Here is a 20,841-nt window from a genome sequence, read left to right as displayed (position 1 = left end):
GAATCCTGTTTTTCATTCTGACACTGTTGCTGCCATAAACGCCTGAATTTCCTCAAGGGGATAAATAAAGTTCCATCTTATCTTATCTTAATCTTGTAAAAATGTTGAAGGCTAATGTGTATACTTCATTTTCACAGTACCACAATATGTATAAATCATCTAACTCCATTAAGCACGTAAGTCAGAAAAAAAGCCAGTGAAGGTGTTTTATCAGTATCCAGTCCTAGCCGGTTTGTCAGTCAGTTTTTACCTGATCCCGTCCGCCCTTGTGGACCGTCATATGCCTCTCCAGCTGAGCGCGGTATGCGAAGCTGTAGCTGCACTCGGGGCAGTTGAAGCTCTCTTCGGTCTTCTCGTGCCGGTACTTGATGTGCTCCTTCAGGGAGCTGTAACGCTTGTAGCCACGCGCGCAGTATGGGCAGGTGAGCAGCTGAGAGAAGGAATCAGGAGTTCCTGGGGGGGAAAAAAAGAAGAGGAAAGTGTTGTAATGACATGTGTGAGAGTAAAGGGGGGAGGAAAAGAGGGGGTTAGAACACATGGTCAATAGGGAGGGCTCTTTGATGTTACACAAGGCCTGCCACAGTCACACTCCTCTGCTAGTTCACCAATCACCGAGAGATCCTCCCCCTCAGGTAAACAGCTCCCAGGTAACCAAATGTACAAAAGCTGATTAGTGATCCATATTAACACATTCCTTTCCTTAAAGAAATAGCACGCTGGGTTGCCAATGCAGGACTGGAATTTAATTGTGCTTTTGTACTTTAATTATAGCTTTTACACGCCTGAAATTCCATCCAATTTGATTGCCTATTGTGCGTTTGAAGCGTGTCAAAAACACCCACTCATGTAAGGAACAGCGCACTCGGTAAATAACAGCCGCCTGCAGAGATCCAACCTGGTTAACAGAAGGTCTCAGATGCCCGGCTCCCACACAGGTGAAGCATTATTCCGTTAACAGGTGATGTATTAAGTTCCCCTGCGGGACAGGTGAGGGCCTCGGGATGGGAATGCACACACATTATGGGCCAGGTAGCCGTGAGTCAGACCTCGCACAGACGTGACAAATTTACTCAGGTGTTGCTGTTTCGCTCCCTCAGGCCCTCCCCTCCTCCCCCCCTCTGTCGTAGCAGGTAAAAGCCAAAAGCCCGGGAGCAATAAAGGCTCTAGTGTGCTGCACTTAACAAATAGCGGTGTGTGTAATGATGTCGGAGAGTGGCGTTAATGGGGTGGAGTTAACACCTAAGGTGAGACGGGGAGCAGGTATAGCCATCCCCAGGGGGGCCGTAATTACTGGGTAGGAGCAGCTATAGTGTGAGAGCTCAGTGACTGTGATCTCTCAGGTGGAAATAGTGGTGTGTGTGTGTGTAATTTAGGGACACAACACCTTGCTTTTATGCTATAGATCCATTTAAAGCAATTACTGCATAAGGCACATGATAACATGTCTGGAAAAGGATGTGTAAACATTTTGAATTTGCTCTTGTGGCATACCATTTTCATCGTGGACGCTGGCGTCAGGGGTGCCCTGGCGTTGAGGCTCGTCCTCTGGGGCCTCTGGGTAAATGACGGCCGTGTCTCCTTGCTGGAGCATCTCCTCCATTAGTGCGTCCGTGCTCCCATCATCCTCAGCGTCCGACACACAATCCTCCTTCACTGTGAAGGGTGAAACAGACACTGATTAAAGTCGTGCTTGCAAAAAGGTATCATCGATTACCGCGTTATTTGAACATGTTTTCCCATCGATGCGCGCTCTACATATGAAGCCCTAACCTCTGAACATGAAATGTGATAATCCAATAATGTCAGTGTCAATATAGCTGAAACGGATCTTGCAGTCCAAGCCCTTGATCATGACATGTACACAAGCCTGGGATGAGGCATGTGGCGCCGGGGAAAAAAAACAAAAACATCCTGAATGCTGTTCACAATAGGATGAGAAAGCTAATTAGCATCAAAGGCCACGGGCTACTGTACGTGCACCCAGCTCTTTGTAAGAACTGAATGGCAAGCCTCTATTCACAATGTTAGGTAAGGTACTTGTTGCGATCGACACTGATAATGAGATGATGAATCTTGTCCTGTTGTATTGCAGCAGATAGATGTTAGGCAGGAAGGGATACACACACACACACACTCTACGCTTCGCTCTCTGGAGAGGCTTGGCCTTCAGACTGTGCTTAATATCGCAGCAAATGAGCGCCTGCATGTGGGAGCTGAGCGTTCTTCCTCCACATCACATGAGCTAGCTAGTCTAACGAGCACTAATTACCAAGCAGCGGCTTATAGGAAGTGTAACCTGAGGATGGAGTTAAGGATGCAGGAAAGCTTCCTACCCTCTTTCCGTCCCTGCATGCTTCCTGAAGTGGATACCGGAACTGAGTAAAGTGTGTCTGTGATAAAACCCGAGCATTATTCCTCTATGGATGTGTTAGTGTGCCTATGTGTATCATTACAGGGAATAATTACAAGGGAGAGCTATCAGCTAAAAGCAAAGTTACGCTACTGTGGTGGTGTTTACTGGGCAGATGTTTTATGGATTGATTTAAGCACTCCTCCAGCTTAGGGGAGATTTGAGAATTGTGTTTTGTGAATTGTGCTGGTGTTGAAAGACGGGGCCAGCTGTGTGCTCCTCGGAGAGGGGAACAGGTGTAGCACATCATGACTCACAGACGCACAGTGAATACCAGTTCTCTAACATTGGGCTTCCTGTGGTGCACCTTAACAAAGCCATGAGACAATATGAGCGCGGTCATTTGTTGCTACGGTTATTAAAGACCATTCGAAGAAACTTCCCTCTATAAAAAACCCTGGATAATAGATCGTTCAGAGAAAGAGGCTGGGTGTTATGTGTAAGGCAGAAACCAACAGCTGCTTCTTCTTTTTTTTTTGAAATTGTGGAATTCTCATCATAAAGTGGAGGGTCAGAAACACATTAGGGGCTGCTAACCCCCACATAGCACGCAGCTTTTTCCCACGACCAACAACACCCCGTAGACACATTTGCTACATTTTCTCTTCTTTAGAAAAAGTTTGACATTGTGGGAAATGTTTCAATGAAGTGTATTTTTCACAGTTGTGTTGGCTGTTGACAAGATATTGCACACACATTGTCGCATGTGGGAAATTGCTGATCTGTCTATGTTGAGCCCCCTTCAACTCAAAGGCAGCATCCAAACACACCTCTAGGCTACTAAATGTTGAGCATGTGTGTGAAGTGAAGTCCCAGTGGGGGGCCTGTGGTGCAAAGGTAGTACAAGCGGTTGTTTTCACTCTGTGTGTGTGTGTGTGTGTGTGTGTGTGTGTGTGTGTGTGTGTGTGTGTGTGTGTGTGTGTGTGTGTGTGTGTGTGTGTGTGTGTGTGTGTGTGTGTGTGTGTGTGTGTGTGTGTGTGTGTGTGTGTGTGTGTGTTGTGTGTGTGTGTGTGTGTGTGTGTGTGTGTGTGTGTGTGTGTGTGTGTGTGATGTGTGTGTGTGTGTGTGTGTGTGTGTGTGTGTGTGTGTGTGTGTGTGTGTGTGTGTGTGTGTGTGTGTGTGTGTGTGTGTGTGTGTGTGTGTGTGTGTGTTGTGTGTGTGTGTGTGTGTGTGTGTGTGTGTGTGTGTGTGTGTGTGTGTGTGTGTGTGTGTGTGTGTGTGTGTGTGTGTCTCGGCTCTTTGTTAAGTACAGACCTCGTGAAGCCAGAAGGGTTCACAGCCTCGCTGAGGCGGCTCCGCGTTATCAGGCTGCTCCCCTGACATGAAACACCACACAGGCCATTTATGTGCTGACGCAGGGATGTGAACGCACCACTGCACAAGTGGAAAATCAGTTCAGAAACCCCAGAACAAAAACCCCGTGAGGTTGTAGCAGGACATTCTGTTGCAGCACAAAAAAAGTAGGTTTTTCCTTTCTGCGCTTTACAGTGTTTCCTTACCAAAGTACGTATTAGAACTAAATCACCAGACCACCCACTCTTCTTTTTCCTTCGCTCCCTTCTCATCCTTCTCTGCCTACATCCCTGCAACATGATACAACGGTATCCCATGATGCATTTCCTGCCCTGGATGACCTTTGCCCCCACTGCTTCCTGTGGTTGTGCATCCACACATGTTTGTATCTTGAATGGGAGAGACATCAGTGATAAGGATTTGCACAAACAGCTAAAATATTCAACAATCCCAGTAAAGATGTTACACTTTATCTCAGAGGAGGGAAGTCAGAGATTACATGCAAGGTATTTCCAAATCTGGGATGACTTGCTTATCATGTATTTGTGCCGTATGTCTCCACTGGACAATCTTCCCAGCTCTCTGGAGATTCTTCCTTTCCTGTCCAGAAGGGTGGCTCACTTTAAACATCACGTGGTGACATAAAGCATCAGGAATGTAGGTGTTCCTGTGTGTCCACTGTGATCAAAATGGATGTTAGACTGATTCATAGGAGTATGACATATCATCACTGCATGTTGGGCCAACAGTGAGGAAATTGGTAGGTGTCATTGTGCGTGAGAGCCTTCGCTTCAGTACTGACTTAGTGCCCTAACAGCCAGCTTCTCACTGCCTTAGGAAATATTTCCATGCTAAACCCAGCCTTTCGCTGTCATTAAGTGCCTTTGCTGCCCCACAATAAAAAAGCTCTCCAGATCCACCCTGCCTATTCTCTGAGATGTAATCATGCTCTACAAATCATCACATATAAAGGAGAAGCCCTCCCAGGTCAACACTCTCTCCACCTTTTTATCCCCTGGAGTTAGTCGGCCTCTTCTTAGAGAAAAGCAGGCTGTAGTTTACGGCACCAACACTGGGCTCCTCCACTCCTGCATAATCATTTAGGAGTGAATGAGTAATGACAGCGAGCAGGGTGCCCATGATACCATATAATCAGGAGGAATGATTCAGAACGAGAGAAACAGCAAGAGAGTGTAAAAAGAGGGGAGGAAAGTGAAGGAGAGATGGTAGAGCATTGAAAAACCACCTTTTGGTTTTGGAGCGCGTTAGTCTCAGGAGAAGGGGTGTCAAGGTTTTAATTTGAAGCAGCGTTGAGGAGAAGATTAGTGGGTGGTGGTCACTATTCAAGGCTGCTCCAGGGACTTCTCCGATCTCAGGAGTGAAACCAAGGGATGAGGAGATGAGAGACGAGTGAAGTGTGTTTGTTTAAAGAACTGCGGCTTTCCCATGTTTCATCAGTCCGGTTCAGAGTGGCAGAGAGGATGTTGCCTGATGTATGATATGAAGGCTATATACAGTAAGAGAGTGAGAAAGAGAGGTGTGTGTGTGCACTTGAGTGAAGGCAAAAGAAAATATGCATGATCAGGCATAACTGTGGAGCGCTGCCAGCTCACTGAGCTCTTTCAGTGTAACTCATGCTTTTGAAGTGTTTAATGTTCACAAGTCCCGGCCAAAACCAATGACATTATTCTTCCTCCAACTTTCCCTTTATGCATGGAGGTACAGCTGGGGAGTAGCGATGAAAATGACAACATAGTCAGGGGAATATGTGGCTCCACTGTGCACAGGTCTGTGGTGCACGTGCAACCGAAACCTTGCAAGTGAAACTGACTGAGCTGAAACTCATTGGACAGGAATTTCAAAAGATCCCTCCCTAAACTGAAAGCGTTAGCTAGCCGGACATTAAGGCAGGCGCTAACTTGACCTCTTGCTAAATCCGAGCCCCCCCTCAGCCTCACACATCTCTCACCCGTGTAAGGAACAACACCCTCAAATAAAAATGTTAGTGGCTGGATTACATCTCATATGGGCCTGTCCATGTGGTGCACATACTGTACTTGGCACAGTCGGACACTAACAATGTCACACATACATATTTTTATGCACATGCAGTATGAGGTCAGAAACGCCACGCAGAGGCCTTGGGCACAGGTTGAAACACCAGTATCCTTCAGCACCTGTGATTGTTGTTGTGGAGGGGCATGGGGTGTGACGTCAGCCCTTCCTGTGGCACTGAGCTGCCTCTGATGTCACTTCCACACCGTTTGAGGTAACAAGAAGTTCACGGCAGCCCCTCCAATGCCCACCAGTGCCATAAAGCTCTCCACTGGCTTTTTGGTTGCGAGGCTATTCTCTGTGCTTGAAGGTCTCTCCCTGTGTTGGCATTGTCTTTGTTTAATATCGTACTTCCTGCCTTAGTTGGAGACCCACCACGTGTAGTACCTGTTTCCTTACACTCTGGGTTTCACAATGAGACAAAGCCTGGTACTTATCTGCGCACAGACGTCAGCAAAACATTTCTTAACTTAGCCTGCTTCACGTCAGGAGGTCAAAATGAGACAGTACCGGTAAGAAAATTAATGTCATAACAATACATAGAGAGGCGGAAAGGCACATTTTCATTTATGTGCTGGAGACATTTAATTAAAAAAAGTTTGTCTACAAGCTTAACAATGATACGGAACAGTTTCCAGTGTCATTTGGATGATACTAGTTCCATGAAATCCCTTACTGTGGCTTGTCTCAATAAACTGGCACTTAAAGACAGATCTGGCAAACAATAAATCAAATGCTGTTTTACCCCACTAGCATGATTGTACATTTTAAAGCTAAAAACGAGATTAAATAAGAACTTGTGCATTGCAGAAAAGAGGAACACAAGTCTGAGAACGTTGTGGAAATGGTGAGTAGGAAGATGACGTTTGTATTTGCTTTGCTCACTGCAAATGATATTAATAATACGTCCTATGAGTGTGCGTCATGTCTCACCTCCGTCCCAGCAGCGCTCCCTGGGGTGCTCCTCTTCTGGCAGGGTGCTGTCGCAGTCGGCCCCGTCCGCCAGGCTGCCTTCCTCCTCCACAATGTGCAGCTTGTCTTCATCATCTGATTCTGAGCCGGCTTCCACCACATCACTGTAGTTGGTCACTGCACAAGGAGACATGGAGGACAGAGGTTAGAATGACTGCTCAGATTATGTCTATTTGTATTAGCCTTTTACACACATTTTCATCCTTGATAAAGATAATAGGAGGTGTGTGCTTCTTGATTATGAGCACTAAATGTGAAAGGCCACAAGTCAGAGAGGTTAAATATATGTAGTATGTCATTTAAATATCAAGACTATTAAAGGGAGGAGGGTAAGGAGCTTGAAACACCAATTAAACACACCAAAGTCCTATAGATAAGATGACTCTTTAAATGATCCTCACGGTAAAAATAGTTTTTTTTTAAAGCAGCTTGGGCACCAACAACAGAGCGAATGGAGGTCTCACTGTAGTAAAAAGTGAACATTTGAGAAAGATATGAACCGTAACCTCGAAAACTCCCAAACAACAGGGAGAAACCGAAAATTCACACTTAGTAACTTGGAGACACACAGACCTGGTGTGTGAGATCATTACAGAGCGGGCTGAAGTGGTGTGTGTGCTGCGTGGGAGTCGGTGTGACCTGGTCGCTTGTGTTATGGGCTGAAGGAGCCAGGAGACACAGACACAGGCGGCCCACAGAGAGGGTTATTACAGGGAGTAAATTTCCCTGACCGACTGTCTGCCTCAGATGTGTGTGAGTGTGTGCTCCTTTTCATTTCCACCCAGTTCCTCCATCTCTCAATTCCACCTGTGTTACTTCCACCCACTCTCCTAGCATTTCTCTCCCCCCCCCCTTCCCTCCGCTCCATCTCTCTGTTCCACTACAGAGCTACAGATCCTCTCCGAGGCCAAATCAATTCTCCAGTGAGAGCAGCCCAGTCAGCAGAGGGCCCGGGTTGCAGCACTGAAACTACCTCTCCAGCTACTTTATCTCACATCACACACAGCGCTCGCACACACACACACGGCTCGCATTCACTCGCTGAATATGCACTGCCAGTACAAAGCACCTGAACATTTTCTCTCTCTATCTTCACCCACCCCAACCCAACTCGCCCACCTCTTTCTGAAGTGGCTGCTAATGTTTTTTGTCGGGAGGAGGCGTATCTGGGAGAACCGTGATCCTCTGTTTCAATCAATGAGAATTGTTTCGGTGAGGTCTCTTCCTTTCTCTCCGCATTGTGCAGGTCATTACAACCGGTTGGTATTCACACAAACTCGGTAGACGTGCAGGGTTCAGGCTGAGGGGGAGGCGGGAGGAAGGAGGTGTGGGGGCGGAGGGATGAAAGGTGGTGGAGGAGGAGGGAGAAGCGCTGTTATTTGGCGAGTCGTTTGCGGGGTCAACACCGCTGTGCCGCAGCTGCGAAATCCTATAGGGTTCATCAGGAGAGCTATTTCATTCCGAAACCTCTTTCCTCTCTTTGCACTATTCCTCACTTCACAATATTATCTTTTTTTCCCCTCTTGGATATGATGTGACTGCCACCATAGTGTCGTTTTCAAAAGATACATTCAGGAGTGACACACACCCTTTGTACTTGGATTTCTAGCCAATAGAACAATTAATGACTTGCAACCCTCACATTCACATAAACGTATAATGAATTGGACTTATATAGAATTCTGCGACTGTATAAACTACTCTGTACTCTCTCTTCTCTCTACCTTACACCACCTCTCTCTCCCTCTATCCCTACCTCTCTTTTCTGTCATAAAGTCTCTGCCAGGTGATGTATTGTCCATTCAGCAGTCCAAACAGAGTGCAACTCTTCATTCTGAAACAGAAGGTGCTTTAGGACGAGTCTGAGAGACTGTTTAAGGCCACAGCCACTCAGGTGTGGAGCTGAGGTCAGCGATTACAAAGGCAACACTGGCAGTGTCGAGAGAAAATGATCAAATATAAAGCTGTAGAGAGAAAATCAATGTGCTGGTGTGCGCAGACGGGGGTGGCAACGGCCAGCAGGACAATAAAAGTAGGAAAGTACAGCAAAGGGGGCGGGGGGGGGAGAAAGAGTAAAGGATGGCGAGTAGTGTTGGTGGTGTGGGGGGTGAGCAGAGACGGTCTTCCTGTGCCAAATGGTTGGCGGTGTTGAAACAAAAATGTGTGTTCCAACAGGAGATGTAACACCTAGCATCAACAAAGGCTGCAGTCCCTTCTGGCTGACCGGCTGAGCGTTTGGACAGCTGGCCTCATTAGCGCTAAGATGCTAGCACACAACAAGAGGACAACTCCTACGCAGCTGAGAGAAAAAGCATTGATAGGTGGAGGAAAGTTTTCAGGTTTTGCAGTGTGTTGAACACCTGAGGTAATAATAACCTTTGGCGGTGTCTTTGGTTTTAAGTTGGTCCGTAGCCTTTGGGCAAAGATCACACCTTTACAACTCCCTCCCACACAAAAACCTTCTATGGATCTGGGTAAAACAGCAAAAATCAATGCAAGCCCAACAGCTTCAACATAATACAGCTTGATTATAGCTCCACATTTAACAGCTTGAGGCAACTTAATGATGTTTCTAATGGCCAGCAGGGGGCGTCTCCACTGGTTGACAGATGGTTGTATCGAAGTCTATGAGAAATACTATTTACCTGATTTATTTACCCAAGTTGTAGCTTTGTTTTGTGTGTGTGACATTGCAAGTTTTAAGTTGTTTTCAATATAGCTCGATGTAAATGTATGTTCCCATTTAGAGGGTTAGGGTTAGAATAGACAATGAAGCACGTTACAATTTCACTGAGTTTTTTCAGTACATGAAAGTTAATTTTAACTTCTTTTGGCTTAAAATGTATTTTTCTGCATTTGGTTGTACTTTGCTTTACCTTCTTGTCACCTGTACTTGCAAAAAAAACAACCTTTGGGCCACAGAGCAATGGGTGACTCCATGGTGAATGTATCCACTTAGCCTATGGGCCATAAAATACATCATGGTCTCAATTCCAAGTGTTGTGATGGTAGCAGACAAGCTGATGAAATGAAAGCCTCTTGGCATGTTATTTAGTCTTCACACATATTTGCAACATGCTACAAATACTTGCTGTAGTTCACCATGCTACAGTACCGTAAGACCTCAGTAAATATCTGAAAGCTGCTTGAATTTCTCCACCCTCACCATCACTCCTCACCCTCTTTCCCCCTAACGAAGTTCCCAGAGTCTATTGAAAGATAGCGCCAGACAGTTTCTGTCAGCCACACTTAAATATGCCTGCTGGAGAGACGGCTGTGTTGTTATGACACCTGCCAGGCTGTATCAATTACTGGCAAAGGGGTGACTGTGTGGGTTACTCCCAAAACAGGCTCACCGTTACCCCATTTGAGGGGATCACCTTGGCAGACATATCATGGCTGATCTGTCAGCACAGAACATCAAGCGCCATGGGTCCCCTGACACAGGTTCATTGTGTTGATTCTGTCCTGTAATTATGTAAACTCGCTGGCACTTATTTTAGGCACAGGCTATTTGATCCTGACCTGATTGATGAAAACGAGACATTAGGAACTTACAATCACTGTGGAGTCGTGTTTGTACAACAGCAGATGGCTCGGTTTGTGCTTTCATACACTGAGGCATGCCAGATTGGAATGGCAGTATCTCAACCTCTGTGGGAGTGAGCTATCTCTGTGCTTTGAGGCCCTCAAGGTGTGAGTGACTGGCTTAATAAGCGAGTTTTAGATGAGGACACAGCGAAACACATATAGTCTGTGAACAAACACATTACCGTCTGAAGTAAGCTTTTATCTTGATTCATTACCTATAAAGACATCTGTAAAGATATACGTCTTATGTGCAGGCCGACAGCTCTTATACCAGAATGTGTAGGAGGTATGTCTGGAATGTCCAACCAAAACACTTTTCCCTGTCTTAAAGACACAGATCAAAGGGTGTGCTCTCTCTGCAACTAATTTCAGCCAAAGGACTGACACGTATTCCTAGGTCTGCTGTTGTTCTGCTTGTGATTAGACAGATTGACTCATCATAAGCAGCAGCCACTATTTGTCTGTCCTTCTAACTCTCTTCTATCTCTATATTTAGCCTTGGTACTACAGGCTCTCTCATTGAGGTACGCCACTTATCTCATATGGAGCTCAGGGCCAGGCAGGCAGCGGTGAAACTACCACAGGCATCCTCAAAGAGTACAGACCCTGTCGTCACAGAGTCTGCCCTTGCGGCTCTGCAATGCCATTTTCTCAGGGAAGTCAACCACTACAAAAAAACCCAGCTCGAACCAAAGTAAAACAAAGACGTGCCATTCAAAACCTCAAGTATGCTGTCTCAAGGTGAGGTGCCTCATTCAGCGCTGAGGTAAACGCTGCTGGTTTTGTTAAAACAACAGCCTTCCTCCCACAGAGCCAGGAAGGTCAACTCAAGTGCCTATAACAAAACAAAAGAATTGGGGAATTTTCATAGTTCACAGGCTGCCTCAGCCTCGCTCGGCCGTTTGGGTCAAGCAAAGGCTTTTTTGGTCCCAGTTGCTCAGAGATATAACTGTGGAAACATAGCACACAGTCAGTTAGCTGGAGAGGGCACTAGGGGTCCCAAGAGACTGTTTCCAAACAGCTAATGCCAAGTCTCTCCACCACAAGGAGGAGGTCAGTCAAATCTATAGTCAGGCATGTCCTGGACAGTTTGTCCATAGAAATGAAGCACACAAACTCCCCAAACAACACCCAATGACTGTTACTCATTGTTCCAAGTAAGGCTGGGAGGAGCAAAAAGCAGAAGCACTAATATAGAAAGAAAATGGCACCAAGTATTCCTGAGAATTAGTCACTTGTGATTCAGTTTCAGTATGCTTAACCTACTATGTAAAATGTTCTATTGATAGATTCAGGTATTCAACTAGGCAAATGACAATACACAGCATAAACAATTGGTTAGGATTATTCAATCTAAGAACTTCAACAACATGTGGAGCAGAGCTCTTTACAGGAAGCATTTCAGAGGTGAGCTAGAAGACAATGGGCTCTTGTCTTCCTAATGACGCTGATCAAGGTTTTAGCATGTGAGCTAATGGGCCTCCGCAGGTACCTCTCCCATCTGATGAGCACTTTCCATAATAACACTAATGCTAATAGTGCTATTGTTCTGTTCATCTGCATGATGACACTTGGAAGTGTAAAGGAAGTCAGTGGTTGTTAATGTGTGTAAGTAAAATAACTTAACTGCACCTCAGAGATTGTGGATTGCTTCTCAAAAAGACTGTTATGTGCTTTGCTTATTGCGCAACATGAGTTTATTACTCATGGTTAGTCTCGATAGTGCTGCTGCACCTCAATGACACCTAGATAATAGGCTGTGTTTCTACCGAAGGGAAAGTCACAGCCTGTTCTGGGTAGGAATCATAGTGGCAGGACATGGTGTTTCTATCCAAGGCTAATGAGCATGGTGATGAGCCACACACATTCTGTTACACCGGGCGTCCTCGGAGAGTTGCTGCATCTGGCTCCTCTCAGCTCTTCTAAATAAGGCCAGTGGGCTGGTAAGGACTGGAGGGTGTGATCACACCACACGTACAGCAATGCCCCCGCCACCAAGTTTACACTTGTCTCCCAGGCCGTGTTTATGTTGGAGGTGAGACAGCCCCATCAACGGTAATAATACTGGAACACCTAAGCGAGAGTGTGTGTGTTCTGTATGTTAAGCCGGTAAAGGCATGCTTGGCATTTGAAGGGCTTTCAATCATAATGGGTGGTCACATGACTGTGGCTTAATAGCAATCACAGAAGGCCACAATGAACAATTAACACATACCTTTACGGCAAAATGTCCTAAGAAGGTGCCTACAAAACTCCCACACATGCACCTAAACTCTATTGTACCCACTTACAGTATCTCTGCACCATCTCACCCTCCATCAGTGTGGAGACCTGCTACGGTTCTCCAACACTCAGCAGGTCTGTGGTGAGAGAACGCCCACCCAGTGAACCAGTCCAGCTATACAAAATATAGGCAGGTGACTGAAAAAAAAGCAGTGGTGTAGAAGTTAGGGGGAGGGGGGTTCAGAGAGGAAACACCTGCTCTAGATTCGGTTATGCCCAGAAAACCTGCAGTCATGCTTCATACTGCTCTTTCTTTAATCTCTCTGGTTCATTTCAATGTTTTTTATGGTTGATCTGGCTCATTGAATGCAAGACCAACACACCAAGTAATAACAAACTGTGTTACCTGAGCCCTACCATGTATGTGGCTTGATATCATTTCCACATGATTGCACTGGAAACCATCTTTACACATAAACAACACCAAAAAAGCAACACAGGAAGGCAACAGCACACACCTGGGTAAACTGTTGCTTCCTTTCTGTTAGCGGCTTTTTCAAGTTAAGTGCAAAACCTCTGTTACATCAGGCAGGCAACCAAACACAAACCTGGCTAATGTGACATTAGCCTCCGTCAATTCTCATTGGAGTGTCGCAGGCAACATGAAATGTCCCTGTCACCTCTGCTGTCAGACTCTATTCAGGCTGATAGCTTTTGAAAGCTGTGCAGTGGTATAATAGTGTTTCTTCCAGTTGGACTTTGCCAGTTTGTGTCTAGGGTTGACATTTAGAGTTGAGGATCTGTGAGGATAGAATTAGAGCAAATCTATCTATTGGTATTCAGCCCATTCAAATGTAGTGGGTTACATCAGTAGCATCATTACATGTCTTTGTTTTGTCCTAGCCACTTAAGCACTAATAACAGCAACATGACCGAGCCAGCAGATTCTGTTTGAGCCCAACATGTGTTAAAAATCATCCTCTCACACATTAAGGCTGGACAATAGGCACATGTATTCAGAGCTGTGATAATCATTTGGCAAGTGGCAGGCCAAACCGCTGAACCTGTTATATGTGTTGTCAGAAAACAGAATCCAATTTCACAGCTTGATCCAAGCTCTGTCATAGATACACATGGGTCAGCCGGCTGATCGCTTCCAAGCTATAGCTAACATGCTACGAATGCTACCAGTCTTTTTACGCCTGTTAGCACTGCAGCATTTCTAGCGGATAACAGGGATCATAATACTACATTTGTACCTTCTTTATCATCAAACATACGATATCTAATCCATCCTTTTATCATATTAAATCGCCTTGCATGTTGTTAGTTTCCACTGTGTAGCATTGTAGCCTAACAGCTGAGCTGGGGCACATGGAGGTGAGTGTTTAAATATATGCAATGAGCAATAACGGTGTTATCCAACCTGCTTGTGTAGCGCAGGTCTATATTAGGTTAGTGTAGCACAGGGCTGTTGCATTTTAGGAGCAGGTGACTGGACATTCCTGCCTGTATTAGGCTTGACACTTTACTGTGGGGGAGTACAGAGTAGGGGGAATTACTCTGGCCTATGAAGAGGGAGGTACATACACTGACTAACAATTCTCCAACTGGAAAATCTCATTAAATCTTACCTGTAAGTATACCTTACTGCACAGATTTATCACTGCCTTCATTAAATACAACCTCGGTCTATTAAAGAGACCGCCACATATTTACGCTCGTCAATTCTTCACTCTAGTCGAGTCTGGGTTTGTTATGTAGATTATTACAAAGATTGCAGCGTGAGATGTGTGCATGCAATCACAAAAGAGGGCATAAAAGGTAAACAGAGGGGAACGATGGCGAGGTGGGAGGAGAGGAACTGCTAATGGCTTAAAAAGACAAAGCTGGCCTGTCACATACAATGCTCATCTGAACTGATGGCTGCCCCAGGGAGGGAGTGTCACAAACTGTCAGAGTGACTGAGAGAAAGGAAGACAGAGAGAACACAGAGGAGAGGCTGGGAAAAGGAGACATAAAAGGTTGAAACGAGGGTGAATGATAAAATGAATGTAAGAGACAACAAGGAAGTGACAGGAGGAAAGAGATAGAAATTAAAATAGTGAGGGCGATATTTACATTAGTGTGTGCATTCTCTGGGTGCCTGCGCCTCAGTAAAGGTCATTCTTTGGAGCTGTGGCTCTGCCTGACAGATGTCTCGGTGAGGGGACAGGCCGTAGGGCAACAGACACACATTTGCAGATTTTGCACACACGTGTACACACATTCACAGACAGGTGGAAGTGCAGAAATAACCGAGAAGTGCCTTTTTGTTTATTGGTTGCATCTCATTTTACAACCGTTGCAAGTTCCCATTTATAGCAATCAGCAGGTCAGCACACCTCAGTGAAGCCGGGGCCAAGATCCGTGTTGACAACCTACTGTGGCTTCACTAATTCTGACACTAACGCACAAAAGTGCAGTGAGAGCGCTTATTTTTTGTCGAAAATCCTGCTCTTTGTGGCATTTTGACAACAGCTGACCACTCTCTCACTTCTCCAGAATGTCAGCTCTGTCACAAGACACCCGAAGCCAAGCGTTGAGGACAACCCCTGACACACACACAAAACGCATAATCAAACACACGGCCCGGGGCTATTGCTCAGTTGTCACAGTGGTTTCTTGTTAGTCATGTGAAGCAGGGAGAGAAAGGGGTTAACGCCGTAAACTTAAAACCACAAAAGCTCTTTTGTCACCTCAGTCCTCCACCAACACCCCCCTCCTCTTACGTCCTTTTCTTTTCTCCCCAGGCAAAGTGGCTTTTCCCCGTGTGATCAGGAAGGGTTAGCCCCCTTCTCCCAACAACACCAGCCTCCAGGCGACTACAGCTGAAGAGCAGTCAAGCAGTGCCGTTCACACCATTACCCTGCTGTTAAATGACCATGAGGGTGGACTACAGGCGGCCTGTCGGATGGACGGCTACGAAAATCTGTCTTGCTAAACCAGGCGAGACAGAAAGGGTACATGTTGCGAGACCCCACCTTAAGTGTGTGTAAGGGGGTCAAATACATTCACTGTGCCCCTCTAACAGCTTGACACCTCCTCCTTTCACTATGACTGTACTTGCGGTGACTAACACGTTAACTATGATTGGTGGAACCGGGGCGGACAGATGAAAAATCACGAGCTGAGCGAGCAGCGGCGTTGTTAATGCACCCTCTCAATGCGGTGCTGATTGGTGAAATGGCTGAGGCAGCAGGTAAACACAGGCCGTCATGTATTGATGTATTGACGGGCCCTCTTTTGTCCATTACACCCAGAGGTGCTGGGACTGTGCGTGGGCGTGTGTCTGGTTGCCACCGGCCTGGGAGACCATTAGTTCGCTGTGTCAGAATCCGAAGGGGAGTATCGACAGTCCAGCCGGGGCAATCGATAGGCGCAGATCTCTCACTCCCCTCTGCCATGGTTGGTAATGGGCCTACTGTGCTGCTGTGGGACCCTTGTGTACTCTGTTATATCACCTCGCTTAGTGTATTTCAAGCACAGGAACAAATGAACTGTTGCTTTTGAGAGGGCAACACAAGCGAGTGACTCCACTGCTGAATTGACCAACAACAAGAAAAATGGTGGTACTTTCTGACTGAATGCTAGCTTTTCTTGTGCTGAGTCATGTTCTTTTCAGTTCTGGTCAGATGTCAGCTGCTTCTCCCTGAGGCTGAAAAATGGAGGCCAAATGTGGGTTTTTCTTGTATGCAACAGCCAACAGGGTGGGACGTCGATTACCAAAGCACACTGCAATCATTGGACCGGACTCTCGGGACTATCCCATGTGATGTCACCCATACTGTGAAGTCATTCAGCAGGGAACAGCCAGATGTTTTTAGGAATAGAGCCTCCCCTCTTCTTCATGTCAAGTAGCCAGTATGAAAACTGTATCTAGTTCTCTTTATACATCAATGGGGCACAGTTTTACCAAGAATACCCTGTAGATTAAGGCTCCTGCAGTGCTGACACAACTTTTCATATCACATCTGCCTCCGTATAGTGAGTTTAAACAGTTTTGGGTGAAATCAGCAGGGATGGAAGAGGAGCTTGCTCTTTGTCTCTCTGACCCTACGGTGGCTGATCTGGGTCAAACAAAGCAGTGTTTTACTCGTGTGTGCACCCTGTGGAGTAGGGGGAATTCCACTGGGCAGTGTGACCCTGAACACTGGCCTTCCTGTTCAACTGTGGTGATGTGCTCTGTAGCCGGGAGGAAGAGGAAAAGAAAGACAGATCTGTCCTCTTCATGTCACACCACCAACATGAGTGTGACTTGCGTTGATGGTTGTGGTAGAGATGACTGTATTTATATGTGTGTGTATGTGCAGCTGTTGCCAGAGAGATCACTGATAACACTCTGGCTTTTAATAAACTCAGAAGGAGTGTGTATACGTGTTGGTGTCTTAGTGTGTGTGTAGCTTGCTGAAAGGTTCTGGGCGTGTGATTGATGGGAGCTTTAGCACAGCAACCACATGCTCACACACACAGTGGAGGTGGGTGGAGAGAGGGGTGGTCATATGCAGCAATGCTCAGCTAACATTATTCATCCTGTGTTCATCTGTGTGAGCCGAGCCCACCGTTCCCCATATTGATGAGCATGGCAGTGTGTATAGTCACTTTGTTTACATGGCTTCACACACACATGCACAAACACACAGGAACCCACACGGAAATGCATGATTGAAGCAATTTGGCCTCTTTTGATGTTGTTTTTCTTTATTGTTTTTACGTCTTATATCGTGGACTTCTTAAATGTATTATTTAGATGATTGGGTGATTCAGAGAAAAGAAGGTGGCTGAGAAGGAGAGAATGGAGGGAGGGAGCAGGTTATTTTGGAGTCTCTGAACTGTAATCACCACCTACAGCTGCTTCCTCCCAGGTGCTCCGACTGGACATCAACAGAGGGAGAAAGTAAAGAAGGAAGAACAGAGAGAGGCGATGGCTCTCCAGAGGAACAAGAAACACTCATGTACTAAGAGTAGGTCTTATTTATTATTAGCCTGCATTTCCATGTATCACTCCATAACTTGAAATGCCTTCTAATATCTCCATTTTCCACCGCAGATTGCAGCGTGCTTCCACAGAACCTCTCCTGCTGAGCGCCTGCAGGAGAGGGAAGTTTTATCTTAGGAGCAGCAGGAAGTTGAAAGGGCTATCAGAGCTGACACAACACTTCCAGTACCTGCCAGAGGAGACAGGATGGTGACTTGTTTCAGAGGAAGCTAATCTATATATGACGCCAGACTCAATGTGACTCGCACAAAAAGGTGCTACAGGTGAGAGCAAACAATCTATTGCTTTTTGTCTACTTGGTCCACAAATGTATTCTCATTGCTTTGAATGAATGCACACTTAAGCAGTAGATGTACATCACAAGCACATGTTTAACACACTCAAAAACACGAGTGTAAGTACATGAAAGCACAAAAAGTACCAAACAGATGTATAACCGCGAACCTTTCCCAGTGATTCACCTATAATGCATGTCAAATCTTCCACTAGTCGGAGAGAACACAATCAATCATACACCCAACACCCACTGTCAGTCATAGGTGTTGCCGTGTGAAGCGTTAGATGCCAGCAAATACATCATACAGTGGTTCAAATGCCTTCCACGCAGTTGCGCACCAAGTGTTCAAATAAAACCCGTCCATATGTAAGGTTGCGGGTGCGTCCCTGTAAGTCATCCATGGCAGCCTCCCATTATTGTCCAATAAAGGCAGTTGGCGCCATGTGAGCCGTACGTGTCACCACCAACTGCCCCCACTGTCTGCTGCATTTCCAGTCTGCACTTTTAACCTGGTGGATCCAAACCACTGTGGTGAATACGCACACATTCACAACAGAATGAATGTAGTGTGACAATGCAGTTAAACCAAATGCACAAAAACTCCTGAAATGCCTGTGCACAGACACATACCTCATACAACCGTCAACCTATTCATGCATAAACAAAAAACGGCGGCGATGACACTGTGAAGCACCGAAGGTTAATCGTGCAACATTGTCATCCTGTTAAAACTAGCGCTCCGAGCCTGGCCAAACAAACCTTGCTGATAAGCCTGGCGGTGGCATCAAAGCTTTACAGATTATAGATTACCATCAAATCAGCCCCGTGCACCGCGGCCATGGTCAGGCACCTGCTACTTTACTGTAATGCCCCTCATCCACGGGGCTGGTGATTATTGTTTGTGTGTGTTGGTGTGATCTGGACCTATATACAACAATAGCTTTTCATTTATTAGAGAGGTTTCCATGAGACAATGGCTGAAAAAGCTATTTTCTTAAGCTCCCTTGCATGTCTGTGTGAACATCATCTTTAACACACTTCACATGCATCTGGTTTGTGTTTACATTTCTGCACCCATGTAACCCGAGCTTCATTCTATTCGACTATAATTAGTGTGTTTTTTTGTATATAGAGTGTTACAGTGGCACGTACTGTCACTGTTTGATGCCTCTGCCCCTGTCAGTCTCCTCTGGCAGCAGCAGTGTGAGGATTAAAGGAAAACCCTGACCCTGTCATCCACCTCTCTCTAATGCCCGCGCTCAGTTTAAATGGCTCCTCCAAAACTAACTGGCTGGATTACTGCTCAGGAGCTCACCCAATCCCACGCTCACCTCTGTTGAACACGACAAACAGTCCCCACATTCAAACACAAGGAAGCACTAGTACACAAAATAATGTCTCAGAGATGATCTTTGTTCCCAATGGGTCGCCCGGAAATTGTACCATTAATTCATTTAGATGAAGTACAGTCCAGTGAGGGTTAAGAGACAAGGTGAGACTGTGAGGATGATAGTCTACAGGATATGCTGATATTCAATTTACCTGCCCCACACACACACACACCCCTCCCTATACTCTAAAAAAAAATCCACCAGCGGGGCAGAAATGCTCACTCCTGTCTGTCTCGCTGCCGGAGTCGCTGGCGTAGCACTTTTCTCCATTTTCATCACCATTCTTAACCTTTATCTCATTCCTCTCCTCCCTTCGTCTGCCGCCCTCCTCTCTTTATCTTCTTTTTAAATGAGGAAACAAGGTTGTAAAGGTGGGAGATGCTGATATTGTTTGGCCCGTGTGTGGATGTGTGTGTGTTTTCTACATGAAGTACCATATATGAGAGCCTGGGGGCTTATATCGTAAAGGAAGACTTTGGCACTCAGCCAGCTAAATGGCTCTGCTGGAGGCATTTGGTGCACTATGTGTACTCTGTGAGTGTGCGTGGTATTGTTTGTGTGCCTTCGTGCCCCTGTTTAACAGTATAAATATTTCAAAATGATTGCAAGCCTCCTCAAATGAGGATTTCAAGGTTTTAGCACAATGTTTTGCCACGCTGCAAGTAACTTGAGACCAAATTTAATAAACAGGAAAACAATTACAACTGTAGACCTATCTGAACTGAATACAGAGTGGGTGGAATTCTCACTGGTCTACCAAGAAATGTTTTAAAGACCCACAAAGCGCAAACATTTTTATAATATTACAATTTTGAAGGCTTCAGAAAAGAGTACTCAAGATAAACAGACTTTTTATGCAGCACCTGACCCCTTTAAAGTCTTTGTTATCTGCTTTAATCCTCACACTATGGTGCGTCTTGTCACAAACTGGACTCACAGGTATCGGAGGAGCACCAACATGCATATTTCATTCACCCCCACCCATTAGTTATGTACGGAAGACTAGGTAGATAGACTCGCACTGCGGCCGTTTGTCTTTCTAATGGAGGGGGGAACAGCAGCGACTACAGGCAGAGAACAACTCTCATGCTCCTTTAATGGGAATGAATAAAGGATGAGTCCAGGCTCAGACACCAGGTTAAGACGCTGTTTAGCACCTCTGGCCCGGCGCCCAGTGTTGGGAGGCAGGGAAGGAGGGAGGGGTGGTAGCAGGAAGGACAAAGAGAGGGATGAAAAGAAGACATCAGGTAGAATATCAGGATGCTATGACTATCTAATGATTGATAGAATATAAATAGTGTTGGTTTGGGTGAAAGAATAGGGCATTTTGGCAAAGAGGCACCAGTTCCCAGAGATATTCAGAAGTGGAAAGGGGATTTTTCTCACACAGTAAACTCTAGCTAAGTAAGGAGGCAGAGAAAGCTTGTTGTTGACACTGAGTCTGGTTCCATACGCCTCCACAAACCTCTGCTCTTTGATCCACCTTGGGAGAAAATGAAAGGCATTGAGAGAAAGAGGGAAAAAAGCAACACAGGGACCAAGAAGAGGGATCTAAAGCAGAGACTTTAAGAAGTGCTGGTGGTTTTAGAGA

At 45.8% G+C, this 20,841-nt stretch overlaps 1 protein-coding gene across 1 annotated transcript in view; it reads right to left on the bottom strand.

Moving 5' to 3' along the window:
* Positions 1-20,841, bottom strand: part of zeb1b (zinc finger E-box binding homeobox 1b) — a 46,602-nt gene that overhangs the window by 8,613 nt on the left and 17,148 nt on the right. The window contains exons 2-4 of the mRNA XM_034126738.1: positions 6,692-6,847; positions 1,492-1,653; positions 251-453 (exon numbers count right to left, since the gene is read on the bottom strand). Of these exons, the coding sequence (XP_033982629.1) occupies positions 251-453; positions 1,492-1,653; positions 6,692-6,847 (521 nt within the window). The remainder of the gene's footprint in view (positions 1-250; positions 454-1,491; positions 1,654-6,691; positions 6,848-20,841) is intronic.

Source organism: Trematomus bernacchii, unplaced genomic scaffold, assembly GCF_902827165.1.
Source record: "Trematomus bernacchii unplaced genomic scaffold, fTreBer1.1, whole genome shotgun sequence".
In the NCBI taxonomy this organism is placed as follows: domain Eukaryota; kingdom Metazoa; phylum Chordata; class Actinopteri; order Perciformes; family Nototheniidae; genus Trematomus; species Trematomus bernacchii.
Note: the sequence above shows the minus strand (reverse complement) of the source record. Positions and strands in the feature narration are given on the sequence as shown.